Genomic DNA, 14,368 nt, shown 5'->3' with positions numbered 1-14,368 from the left:
AAACTGTAAGAGGTGATTCCTCAGATCAAAATAAGAGAAAAAGTTCATATCGACCTATGGCGAAAAATGCATAGTTTCAGAGCTAGGATTGTCTCCAAAATCGCGAAAAAGCTAAATTTCAATGGGCCCTATTTCGAATTCCAGAAACTGTGGATGGTGGTTCTTATCAGCGTAAAGGAAGTCACGTATACACAATCCAAAAATACATATTTTATTAATTGTCAATAGGTGTAGAGGGTATTCCCTACAGGGTGTAGTTCTCAGATATGTTTTCAATAGAGTTTTCAGATATACGCTGATTTCAAGAAGGGTCCAAAGTAGGCAGAAGGTAAACCTTGACAACAATGAACATCCAGTGCTTCGGAGGGAAGGCGAAAATGTTAGGAATAAGCAGCTCCATCTTTTTTGTGTTCGGAATAACGTGTGATGATATGTATTTCGTCACGGTATATTTCACGTTTTCTTCACTTATGGACGTGAAAGAAAACATCGCACCATGCGTTTTCCCGAGCACGAGAGACCGTGCTGCTGACGATCCTTATCACTTCCAACATCGCGCCAGAGGATTCCGTGTTCACTGCTATCAGGGCTTATCGTTTGCCTACTTTGGACCAATCTTAAAGTGAGAGCATATCTTAAAATTCGGTTGATGGCATGTCTGGGAATTTCAACCTGCAGGGAGTAACTTGTACACCCACTGAACATTAATGAAATGTGTAGTTTTAGACTGCGTATGTATGACTTCCTTTACGCTGATAAGGACCACCATCCACAGTTTCTCAAGTTCGAAAGAGGACCTCTTGAAATTTAGCTTTTTAGCGATTTTGGACAGCCCTAGCTCTGAAATTATGCACTTTTCGCCATAGGTCCCTATGGATTTTTTCTCTTATTTTGATGTAAGGAATCACCTCTTACAGTTTGTCGGTATAGTTCATTAACACCCTGTATATATATATAACTTAATATCTCGTGACCCACCCGGCCGTTCTCGATCAAACTTTCAAAATAGGTGAGGTTCATTATTTCACTTTTACGGTGCAACGCAGGAGAAGAGATACATAAGAAAAATGAATATGACTTCATCTCTTTTAAACCGACTGACCGAATTTTCAACATAGATGAGGTTCGGACCTTGCATGGTTTTTATATCACTTTGATGGTGCAACTTAGAGGAGGGGGAGATATTTAAAAATTGTTGAAAATGACCGATATTAGTGTCAATCTATAGTTTTCGGGATCACTGATAAGGACAGTGACACTTTCGATGCTGTTTAAATTCAAATTCAGTTCCCGCAACTTGGGAGAGGGGGAGATACATAAAAATGATTTAAAATGACCAACGTTAGTGTCGAATCCATAGTTTTCGGGGTCGCTGAGTTGAACTTCTGTACCGTTTACATCCAAATTGAGCCCCGCAACGTGGAGAAAATTGGAGATATATGTATAAAACTGATCAAAAATTACCAATGTTAGGGTCGAATCCATAGTTTTCAGGGTCACTGAAATGAACAGTAACACTTCCAGTACTGTTTAAATCCAAATTGATCCACGCAGCATGGTGGAGGAGGAGAGGCAAGAAATATAAAAATAATCGAAAATGACCAATATCAAGGAGCGCTTTAGTAATAGTTATTTTTAATTGACAGTTACTTGAGCATACCTGTTATCTCTAGCTTAAGTGAAACATCATACTAGGTAATTTCTGTATGAATGGTCGGAAGTTTGGCTATTATAAAAAAATTTCCCCTTTAGGAGCGAAATTTTTGAAAATGCTTAAACATATCTTCAGTTATTTTTAATCAAGAATTTATATGCCGAGTTTCATCTCTCTAACCTCAGAAATTCATGAGATTCTCCATTCTTGAAGGGAAAAATCTGTTTCAGGCCTATCAAAAGATCTTAAAACCATAAAACATTCAGTAATGGTTTCGTTATGTCGCGCCAGTAATAACATTGATAGGACTGTATTTGAAACTAATTATATTAGGACCAACTTTTGAACAGCTAAAAAGGGAACTTTGAGAGGGACACGAATACAATTATTAAAAACAAAAATTAAGGCTGTAAGTGCTTTATAGTATGTTCTTTAAGATATACAGAATTAGGGTTTAATTTGTACATTAATTGCAACATTATACATACAAGGATATAAACTTACATGGCGTTAGAAGACTATGCAATGCAGGAGATTACAGGACTACACACTAAAAATATATAGACTAGGTGGGATTTAGGATTAGTGCACTAACTATTATAATATATAGAGTTTGTGTATATATATTTTACACAGTACGTTACAAATATATATATATATATGTGGGTGGGTGTGTGTGTGTGAAGACAGCATAGAAGATAATTTTAAGCCTTAGCCCGAATTAGTACCCGTGGGAAATACTGGAAATATCTAAAAAGGAACATTATTCAGGTGAGTTGTTATATCGTCCAAACAGATTGAGTAACATACCTAATGAAGACGTAAAGCGATTTATACGAAAGAATTTTCGTCATTAATACTGGAGGACTATAGAACTGTAATTTATATCGAGATTTTCCCTCTCTCTCTGGAGTAACTGAAATATTTTGCAAAAGATTTGGCACTTTATAGTCTAACAGGTTATTCTTTTAAAGGAAAGTTTCTATTCATGAGTGCAGTATATTTTGTTGACTTCACAAATTCTTTTCTTCCTCAGAGCATCTGGCATCAATATTTCTGTGATAAGGAATTAAAGGCTGTGATTCGACAAGATGTCATCAGGACATTTCCAAGTGTAGATTTCTTCCGGAAGAAGGAGATCCAAGATGCTATGGTCAATATTCTCTTCTGCTATGCTCGGGAGCATCCGAGAATGTGTTATAGACAGGTAGGTGTGCAATTATTTAAAGATCAGAGTCATAATTTTGACTTCTGAACGACAATAGAAGAGGAAAAAAGCATCGTGATCATGAACAAAATCGAATTCGAGATATGGGTTTCCGTGCCTTTACATTCTGTAAACGTGTGGATACGTGCTCCTTCGAAATATGTGCACTTGCTTAGAGGCCATATTTCATTTCATTTCATTTATTTACTCCATCTAACCAATACATGGTGTTTGGAGGGTTGAGTTCACATGTACGTAGTATTTGTATAAGATTATAACAACATAATATGATTTACAGATGTGATTATAAATATGATGAAAATATTTTACATTGTTACACAGTTATTTGTAGGTATTCTTTTACACTATAAAATTCTTTCTCTTTAGTTATGCTTTTAAGTTTTGTTTAAATTTAGTCAAGTTTTATCCCGTTTTTATGAGTGGACAAAGCATTGAATATTTTATTTGCCATATGTCTGGGGCCCTGTTATTCCAGTGATAATCTAGTAAATGAAATGAAATCTTTCGAGTTTTACGTCTCACAGTTATGCCGGTTAGGCTAAAGGAGACGGTGATGATGAGTAATGAATGAAATGGTGAAATGAAGGAAGTGGGGAAACGGGAGAACCCCGAGAAAACCCACGTACACGGTGTTTGTCCACCACAAAGTTCACTTGACGAGGGCTGGGATCGAACCCGGGATTCCAAGCACCAGAGGCGATAATCTAGTAAAGTAAGACTTTTTGTTTTGATCTTTACTGTTATAGTGATGACTTTTCATCTCATTTTTATTTTGCATTAAACTGAAAACGGATTCTTAATATATGTAAATAGATGGAACTGTTAATATAATTAAGTTTCTAAAGTACGGTTTGCAGCTTGTTGTGTAATGTACGTTTGCAATGGTACGGATGTCCTGTTTTTGTTTAGCGTGCGTGGACCAAGTTTTGAATTTTAAATTTTTGTAGAACATTTTTCAGGAAAGTTTTTCGATTCTTCCTGTACCCCAAAAATGAGAGGGTTTACTGGAAAGTGATTTGATTTTTATATATATCTGTCGTAAAAGGAAATACGAAACTTCGAAAAAGGTACAAGAAACTTCGAAAGTACCAAATAGTAAATATATATTTTATTGAAAATCGGTCTTCGTTGTTTTCTCCCCCCCCTTTTTTTTTTCTTTCTTTCTTTCTAGAGAAAGAGTTGCGAATCTTCGTTCCTTCTTGAAATCAGTTAATTGTATTCAGGGACTAGAAATATTTGGGCCCTTCTCTATATTTCGCTCGATGGCACGTCCTCGCACTCCTTTTTTTCATTCCTTTTTCGTACGGTAATATAAACCATAAAGGCTCTGAACTAACCAGATTTTTTTTTTCTCTCTGAAAAGACTGACCTCCCTCAACGAAATATCAGTAATCCCAACCAATTTGCCTGTCGCTGAAGTTCGACTAAACTGAAAGCGAGTGCAAAAATTCTGTTGGGAATCCATCTGTGTACTTTCTCCATAGAGGAACCTTTGCTCAGTTCCTATTTGAATGTATCCAATTATTTGTTTTTATTCATTATTAGGAAGAGGATTAAGTGAAAACATTCCCTAGATTTTTTTGCGCAGTTTATCCGTTAATTTAATAGAGGTTTGTAGAACATTTTGGTAGCATGATTATTATTCTGAAGAACATTATGTGAACAATGTTCTGTATGTTTGTTTTATTGAAATTCAGTATTTGTGAAACTCTTGATGCCTTTTAAAAACAAACAATATTAGCATACTTTCGCCCGTTTACAAAAAGAGAAATAAATCACTATCAAATATTGATTATCATTACGTGTATTGTATTACAAAACTAAGATGTAAGAATCAGACATTTTAAAAGCATCTTTATATATATACGTAAGAGTTTTTAGTTACAAGACTACAGTGATATGCTACTGGACATTATAATTATTATTGTTAATAATAATAATAATAATAATAATAATAATAATAATAATAATAATAATAATAAAATTCCCTTAAAGATGTGCAACCTTTTAACCATTATAAACCTGAGATTCAGCGTACTGGCACCTTTAATTTTAACAAATAAAACGCTGAAAATATATATATATATATAAAGGAAAGGGGGAGTCTCGAAACGACTTTGTTTATTTTTTTATAGAATAACATTTCATTATCAATTCTATGATATACAGAAGGTTGTTGGTTTATATCCGACCGATTTGACAACTCTGCTATCATGTGCATAGTGCTGATGAACTTTTAATAGTGCAGTGGATTTAATAGATTGTCTTGGGTTCGTTAGCAGTATTGCTTTGTGTTGAATTCTTGAGGGACGTTTTTGTTAGTTTTTTTTCCTACAGCTTTAGTATATATATATATATATATATATATATATATATATATATATATATATATATATAAAGAGAGAGCAGTTATTATGTAGTGTTGTGCGAATCAGTGTTTCTTTCAGACATGTTTTTGGGTAGGGCACTGTCTCCCAGAGCTCTGAGAGTGCCCCCTCCCCCCGCGGTGGAGACCAAAATAATACGTCTGTAATATAATAATAAATAGAATAGTACCGTGTGAAAATATGTGCCCCTCCGAATACTAAGTGAGCCCCCGGGAACATTTTTTTTTTTTTCTGAAACACTGGTGCGAAGTAGAAAACACATGTTAGTACAGAGCGTGATGTGTCTTGTGAAGTGAGGACATGCCTAACACTTTCTGTTTTCGGTTGTAATTCTCGTGAGAAATCACCAGCTCGATATAAATTATGGCTCAAGAAAATCAATAAAAAAAATTTTGTACCAAATAAAAACACTCGTATTTGTTCCAAACATCTTGAAGAGTCCAACTTCGAGAAGTGATGTTTACTGGAAGAAAAGCTAATGCCAGGAGAATCATTTACACGCAAACTGGGAAAGAATTCTGTTCCAAGTATATCATTGAAAGGTTTAGGATCCGAGCTATTGAACAAGGACCGAGGTATATCCTGTTACCAACGTGAAAAAAGGCGTACAAGATGCAGTTGACGGTTGTAGTCAAGACAAGGTATTAGAGAGTAACAGCGAGGTGTCGCTCATGATTCCGAAGGTACTTGTTTTAGAAATAAATGTTAATACAACTGCTATACAATGTGGATTGGGGAATGAAATATACCGACTTGTAGAAGGACAGTGTTCCTCAGGACATTGATTCATTGTTTAATTTTCCTGTACCAAGTGACAATGATGATAAAGTGAGTGACGAGAGTGTTCCGTGGAGAACCACTTCGTCTGCCACCTATTTAAACAGTATTAGTTTAGAAATTTTAGTTCATTGTGTAAACCTCTCAGATATTATTATTTTCTACATGCAGGTGACATTTCTAAGTCTTTGCAATCAATTCTGTAAAAGGAAATCGCACTTTAGAACGTGCTACCGCACCACCCACAAACGAAATGCTTGGCACTGTGTGTATGGAAGCCTGCTCGCAGCTTGCCCACGGCTGACGTCATCGCAAAATATTTTTCTCTCTGTTACTCGCTAACGACTGAACGTATCGCGATCAAACGAACACCATTCCTTTTATAATTTTCAACTCTACAAATTGAAATAATTTGTAAAAAATCCTTTTCTATGTCGAACTGTTCCTTTAAACTGAACTTTTCCATTTTTAGCACTTAGAACGGATTTCATTTTCAGTCTACAATTATTACTATTATTATTATTATTATTATTATTATTATTATTATTATTATTATTATTATTATTATTATTATTATTAATAATAATAATAATAATAATAATATTAATCTTGTAGAAAATAAGGAAGAGGACTTTGGCATTTTCCCCTAAACTCTATAAAATAATAATAATATCCTTTAACGAAATTTGATTAAATTTCCCGAATGGACTAAGGAACAAAGTTTTCATCTCAAAAAAATTAGAAACATTTAAGTCTATTATAACTTTGTCTTTTGCATATATTTGTGAGTATGACATTCTTGGATATAATTTGTGTGCAAAATGGGGAAAATTAGCACCTTAATAAAATTAATATATGTGTATATTCTGAAGGTTATTTAAATGGCATTATTTTCTTTTTTCTCCTTTCCAGGGTATGCATGAAATTCTAGCACCATTGTTGTTCGTTCTTCACTGTGATCACCAAGCTCTTTTACACACACGGGAACAAGTAGAAGTAAGGTAAGTTCCAATATAGTAGAGATGGTAGTCTGCAACTATTCGTTTGGTGCGATTGAAATATGTGTTTTTACGCCACGGGCAACTCTCTACAACACAATCAATGAATAGACCGACTCGCGCACGACGTTCGAGTCCAAACATGATCACAAAAGAGGCTGGGGTGCCCGATTCGTTACGGAAACAGTGTGTATTGTTGAACAGAGTGATGTGAAACTGATGACGTCATAGAGAACACGTAATTGATAGTGAATTCCCTTTACGAATTCAAACTAGGATATTCCGTCACACCGAGCCACGAAAAAAAATCAACAGTGCATTTGGGCCTGGATTGGTAAATGAACGCACCAGGTGCACCAGTGACACATTGAAAAGTGCGCCCCAACAACCATGTTTTGATGAAGTTTGTGGTGGACAGCATAGTGTCTGAGAGTTTTCTCGGTGTACTCTCGTTTCCTTCTACATTTTCGTTTCACCAATTCATCCATTATCTTTCATTTGTCTTAATCATCCGCCTTCCTTAGCTTAAAGGACATAAGCATGAGACATTAAACTGAAAGATTTCATTTCATTTCAAGACCATATTTTAATAAGCTTTTCAGGAACACGGTGGAAGCATTCCCTCAGAAAAGTGTTCTTGCAATTGCAGGCACCATACTGCTGTCGCCATCAAATCGGTAACGAGAAAAAATTGGACTTATGGATGCCATGTGAGTTGATTCTGGCATGTGAGTTGATTCTGCCTACAAATATCACCATCTAGAGATGTTCGTTTCTCTGAGCGTACCAGCAAAAGATGTTGCTAGTATTGTCTATCATGGAGTGATCCATCGTACCTTTCTCCGTCGAGGCGAAAGCATTACTGCAGATCGTTACGGTGCTGAACTACACGGAATGTACTGCAAGCTTGTCCGCAAACATCCAGCAATAGTCACAAGACATAATGTGTTAATTGTGTATGACAAGTCACGCTCACATATTCCTCAAAGGATGCTGCAGACTCTCGATCAGTTGCAGTATAAACCAACTACTGTATTTTCTACTGCATGAGTTGCAGGACAAAGCAACTACCGTATGCTATAGCACGAGTTGCAGTAGAAAACAACTAACGTATTCTATTGCATGAGTTGCAGTATCAAACAAGTAACGTATTCTACCGCATCTCCCACCAACTACCATCTCTTGCGGCATCCCGATCTGTTATTGACAGGGAAGAACTTCCATGATGACGGGCAGTGCAGCGTGTAGTTCAACGGACTTCTTCGCGTCACAGTCTCGCGACTTCTGTTGTCATAGAATCCGGCTAAACGATGGCAAAGGAAATACTTTGACTAACCAGGTGTTTTTTCGCTTTGAAACTGACACTCGTTAGTCGACCATATCAATTCCAACCGAATATTTCTTCCTAGGGGTCGTCATATAGAGGTACATTAAATATGAGAGCGTTGAGTTACTTCATTTAAATGACTTCAGCGATTTAACCCCTTCAATTTCAGCCCTGTAGATAGAGTGAAAAATTCCACGACCATGCTAAGCGGAGAGCATTAGGCAAAAAAAAAAAAAAAAAAAAATCAACCACATTGGTTGCTAATACCATAATCGTTTTAAAACTATTGTAATTAGCATTTGGATCTCCTGTAGTTTAGTGGTAAGAGCGTTGGACTCATTAGAACATAATATGATGAACTATAATCCTCTTCTTCCTCCATATTCTACTGCTTTTGTGATACAAAGTTACAAAAGATGACATAATGATTGTGCTTTGCTCATTGCTTGCAAATGTCACAAGCTCTAATGATGTCACAGCAACACGTAAATTTCGGTCCTCGCCGACCAGAATCATTTGTGTTTTCGTGACCATTATCTTACAAAAGTATTTCCTCTTCTACCGTACGTAGTGGTAGTCAAGCAGTTAAAAAAAAAAAAAAATCAACTTGGTGATTGTTGTACCTTTAAGAAAGATATTTAAGAAAAATTATTAAGAGTTGTGTCTTTCGTCTTATCTTTAACGTATTTAACGTATAAAGTGATTGTTAAATAGAAAGTAACGCAATTTTATAATGCTGAGATAGTGTTTTATACATTGTAGTTTGTTTTTTAACTAACAGGACCAGCATCAACCTTAAGGACCTGTTTACCAGCTATTGAGATGTTTCATACATTTCTGTACGATTTGGTACTGCAGCAAAGCGTAAATTCTTTAAGGCCAATAAATAAGTAAAATCTAATGCATCTTACTGAGATTAATGTAAATAATAATTTTAAATTTAGTATAATTTCACTAGAGTTATTGGAATAAGAAGGCTGAAGATTTGTAGCGCCTATGTGCGACCCATGCGTGGATAATGGTTAAAAATTCGACTAAATCAATTGCTGCAAGTCCCGCGGGAATAAGGAAGCTGTCTCAGTATTGTGAAAACGTCTCCTGGCTTCAAAACACTCAGTTCAAAAGATAGGAATGTTACGTCGAGCCTCTACTAATATTGAAAGGAACATATTTGAAGCTTATTATATAAGAACGAAAAACGCCTGCTTTTGAAACTGGAAAAGGAAACCTTGATGAGGACTAAGGTACGATCATTACCAACTACATTAATAAAAACAATATTTAAAACGAAATATTATGTTATACAATTTTTAGGCCAAAAAAAAAAAAAAAGGATTATATTTGTACATTAATTGGCAACAGTATTTAATTTGGCAACATTGTACTTACAGAGAATCTACATCGTGTTTGAAGGATATGCAACGTAGAATATAACAGAATTAGATTCCAAAAATATATAGAATAAGATTTGATTTAGGTGTTAATATACTAACAAAATTAACTATATTGAAAAAATTGCGTGTATATAAATATGTACACCACTGTTGTTACAAAAAAAGTGAGGACTTGCATATTTTTTATTTATTTATTTATTTAACAATCACTAGATACAGCTCAGAGGCAATTTTATACTGGATATCCAACAACAATAACAATGGAAAGGATTTGGGAAGAAAGTCTTAAGCCTAAACCCAAATGTAGAATATCCATGGGATGCACTTGAAATAGTTAAAAACCACATGAAAAAGAAACTTTATTCAAGTTAATTTTATTATTTTAAATCAATTGCTTTTAACTAGCATAGCTTATTTCTTTCAAACATTTTCTTTTCTTTACTTTCAGTGAGGTAATTCAAGAAATCTTGGATACATCATATCTAGAGCATGATGGATAGTAAGTATTTATTTAGTGATATTATTTATTATATTATTATTAACATTATTATTATTATTATTATTATTATTATTTGCATTTCACATAAGATAGAGACGCGTTTTAATTTATATGAATTAAAACCAAAAAAACAAATTTTCAGTTTAACATTTACGTAGTAAATAGTAGTTGTTTCTCAATCTGTTACCTATTTGGTAGATAAAGGATTCGTGACGTTTGCTTTTGGTATGGTGACAGTTTGATGTTAGGAGCATATTGTTTAATTTTCCTTATTTGTAGAAATATTGCTGTCCTTGTCAATATTTCTCGAATTTTGCAAAGTTCAAGGAAGTTAGCGGTATTTGTGGGTAAAAAGCATAGTGTTAAGTGAAAAAAGAGAGACAATTTTGGTATAATTTTCAGTTTGGGTTTACCAGAAGAATAAAAGCAGTAGGAGCTGCTAGAAACATTTGTGTCGTATAGAAGAAAATACCGTCGAGGAATGCCTGAAAAGGAAATGTTTCGAAAAGGGCAACTTTGATCGAGTGATTTTCTACGTTCAGTCGAGATCGGGCTTTGGTGCAAATATTTTAAACACTTTAATTGACTTGTGGGTCAATCAATACGAGAATTGGCAAAATAATGTACTTTTGCCAATCAACCATTGGGCGATACTGCATTTCATGGGCTATGTTTAAAAGTTGTGTGTAGATACCACACTTCTAAGTGAAGCAGGGCTTCTTTGTTTTTTTCTCATGGGTTAGGTCGTGAACATATCGTTCATTCTTGTCGAGAATTGTTACGGGCCATTTCTGGCAACTAGAATCTTATCCTTCCACGAGAAACTAAGAAGCTTGTAATGAGAAGACACGTGAACTTAATTGTTATATTTCCAGTTTCGTCTCCAAGCTACCCAGACTCCGATGTAGGAGTAAACAACAGTAAGGCCCTTCTCTTGTTTTTATTGTGGAAAAAGAGAGGGTCCCATCGTTCAGCTAATGTTTCAGTGTTTTGTGACACCTGTTTACCATCTGATTCTCGGCGCTGTTATTCACTCCATGTATTTTCACTAGTCCGGTATCAGTGTTCCCTTTGCTCGCAAACAAAAATCCCCTCGTCATTCACTCTCTCTTACAATTTCACATAGTGAATAGCTATAATCTATAAAGGTAAAAGTGACCTAGTTTTGTGTTCCTTTTCTAATGAGTGACCAATGAACTCTCTTACAAAACATAAACATGAGTTAGTCATAATTGCCTGAATGGGTTTGATTTGTTCTTAAGCGCATTTAACTGTTTGGACTGCTCAACGGAGCCTTTCCAGGAGCGTCAAAATAAAAGAGAGAGAGATGAGAAGTCAACATTAAAAAGACAAATGGCTGAATCCTAACACAGAAGCAGCTTCTTATACAAAAGATGGCGTCCATGCACAGAACTTGATGTTATGAGTCTGGTGGGGCAAAGAAGGCGTCGTGTACTACGAATTGGTCCTCAGGAATGTTACCATCGTTGTTGATATTTATGCCAGAAACTCAGACGTTTTACGACTGCAAGTGAAGAAAAACAACTTGGAAGATTGGATTGAAGTGTTGCTATGCATAGTACAAGTTCAAGGATAGTACGATAATGTGTGCCTACACTGCGCTAGTATGGCAAGAGCTGCTATCCAGGAGCTTAGTTGGGAAGATATTCCGCATTCCTTTTATTTTCCTGATCTTGCACTCTCGAATTTCTATTTTCCTCGCTCTCTATCCAACAATCTTAAAGAAACTCAGTCGATAACAGAAAAACTCCTCTAACTTGGTTCTTTTAACTCTAAATCGCCTTATTTCTTCAGGCATAGAATCGTAAAACTACCTCGTATTTGGAAAACAGTGATAGTCAATATAGGATATTATAATACTTACTATACAAAACCTTTTGCCAAAGTTTAAAACGCTACAGCCTAATGCTTCAGTCAGTTCAGGCCACTTTAGCAAGAATCAGTTTCGTTCTTAAAGGTGTGTTCGTTCCTTTGCATCTCAAAATTCATATTAAATTGTTTCAGTGTAAAATGTCATTTTGTTTCATTAAAACAGTTGAGAAGTACACCGTGTAACAAAACTCTGAGAACACTTGTAGCTGAACGAGTACCATTACAAAATAACAAAGTACATTATTCTAAAGAGTAAAGTTTTTTTGTCATTGCAACCTGGATTCCCGGTGGGAGCTCATGTGGTTTGGATTCCACGTTAATCAGTAGGTCCACGTCTCATATAGCCTCGCTGCTGAACGGGACGTAAAACTTAAAATCAACTCAACTCATTGCAACATGTTACGTGTAGTTCCATATATCGTTACTAAGTAGTGTCATAATCAAGATGGCACTCTGGAGCTGAGAAGGCTTTCTGCGAGCTAGAATTTGACAAAACAAAGAGTGTAACGGATGTGTAACGAAAATTCAAGATAAAATACAGGAAAGCAGCACCAACCAGGAAGGCAATTTATGATTGGCATGTAAAGTTCGTTGAAACTGGGTATTTATGTGTCAAGAAGAGAAGTAATCGGCTCGGTGTGAGTGTAAATGACATTGAAGAAGCTTTCACAGGGAGTCCGAGAAAATCTATACGCAGAGCATCACGTGAGTTGGAAGTGTTAGCAGTGACTTGGAAATGACTATGTGGCGTGTTTTGCGTAAAAAAACTAAAACATGAAACCGTACAGACTACAGTTAGTGCAAAAGTTATATTCTAAAGACAAATACCAGCGATTCCAGTTTTGCTTGCATTGCAGGTCTAAGATGATCCTTTTGTGAATTTGATAATTTTTTTGGACGAGGCAATATTTCATCAAATAGAAAAGTAAACAGTCACAATTGTAGAATTTGGAGTACAGAAAACCCATAACTTTGTTGAACTCAAGCGAGATTATCCAAAGATTGTGGGCATTTCTTTTTTGAAGAACAAACTGTAACTGGAGAGTCCTTCCTTCGGATATTGCAGAATTGATTAATGCCATTGAAGCACACTGAATCAGAGAACTTTGTCTTGCAGTTTGACGGGGTTTCCCACGTTTTCACCGTGATGTTAAGGCATATCTAAATGCAGAGCTACCCAATCGTTGGATTGGTTGTGGTGAAGTAGCCGTGTGCTAAAATTGCTTTCTGGGTACTCAGATATCAATAAGGGACTATGTGAAGGATCTTGTATGTTGTGGTACTCAAAAGGAGAATTGAACAAATAGCAGTCACAGTCTTGGAAGACACGTTGGACCGTATGTGGCCAGAATTCGATTATCCGTTGACATTTGTCGTGTCATACATTGTTCCCACATAGAGTATTTGTAAAGTGACTGCTGTTGAAAAAGAAACTTACATATTTACTCTTTAAAATGATTTACTTTGTTATGCTACTTCTTTAGCTTGTTTGGTCTGGTTTTTAAGTGTTCACGGTCTTCTGTTACACATTGTATATAAAATAAATAAATAAATTTGATAAAACTTTGTCTTATTCAAAGATTTTATATCAACATAGATATTTGTTTAATAAGTAAGAATAATTGTAAGCGAAATAATAACTCTGTTTGTTATTACGAGGGAGGATCAAATGAAAACTTTAAAAGTGCAATACATTTTAGAATGTAACATTGAAAAGGAAATCTTACCTCTTATTTTACAACGCAGCGCCCTTGACGTTGAATGCAAGAATTCCACTGCTTCGGAAGTGCATTGATACCACGTTGAAAGAATTCTTTTGGTCGAGATTGTAGCCACTCGTGCATCTCATTTTTCACCTCTTCATTCTATTGTAATGCTTGCCTCTCATCGCTTCTTTGAGTGGCTCAAACATATAAAAGTCACTGGGGGCAAGGTTGGTGATGAATTGGGTCATGAACGAGGCACTCAAATTTAATGTCCTCGATAGTCTCAACAGTCAAACGGTCAGTATGCAATCGGGCGTTGTCATGTAGTAGGAGGACATCTGAGGACAGGAGTCCTCATCGTTTACGCCTAATTGCAGGGCGAAGTTAATTTTTCAGTAGATTTGAATAGGAGGCACTGGTTACTGTCACTCCTTTTTCCATGTACTGTTCTAAAATTACTTCCTATCATTCCAACAGAGAGTAAGTATGATCTTTTCTGCTGATA

The 14,368-nt window shown here is 35.6% G+C and overlaps 1 protein-coding gene across 4 annotated transcripts in view; it reads left to right on the top strand.

Annotated features, from left to right (window-relative positions):
• The window catches only part of TBC1D5 (TBC1 domain family member 5), a 67,772-nt gene that overhangs the window by 21,080 nt on the left and 32,324 nt on the right, over positions 1 to 14,368 (top strand). For all 4 annotated transcript variants that reach the window (XR_014130435.1, XM_081749265.1, XM_081749263.1 and 1 more), the window contains exons 5-7: positions 2,691 to 2,861; positions 6,959 to 7,047; positions 10,214 to 10,264. Coding sequence is in view for 3 of the 4 variants with exons in the window: in XM_081749265.1 (XP_081605391.1) it covers positions 2,691 to 2,861; positions 6,959 to 7,047; positions 10,214 to 10,264 (311 nt within the window). In the remaining variant the exon portion in view is untranslated. The remainder of the gene's footprint in view (positions 1 to 2,690; positions 2,862 to 6,958; positions 7,048 to 10,213; positions 10,265 to 14,368) is intronic.

This window comes from Thermobia domestica, chromosome 2 (assembly GCF_964235325.1).
Source record: "Thermobia domestica chromosome 2, izTheDome1.hap1.1, whole genome shotgun sequence".
NCBI classification, from domain to species: Eukaryota; Metazoa; Arthropoda; class Insecta; order Zygentoma; family Lepismatidae; genus Thermobia; species Thermobia domestica.
Note: the sequence above shows the minus strand (reverse complement) of the source record. Positions and strands in the feature narration are given on the sequence as shown.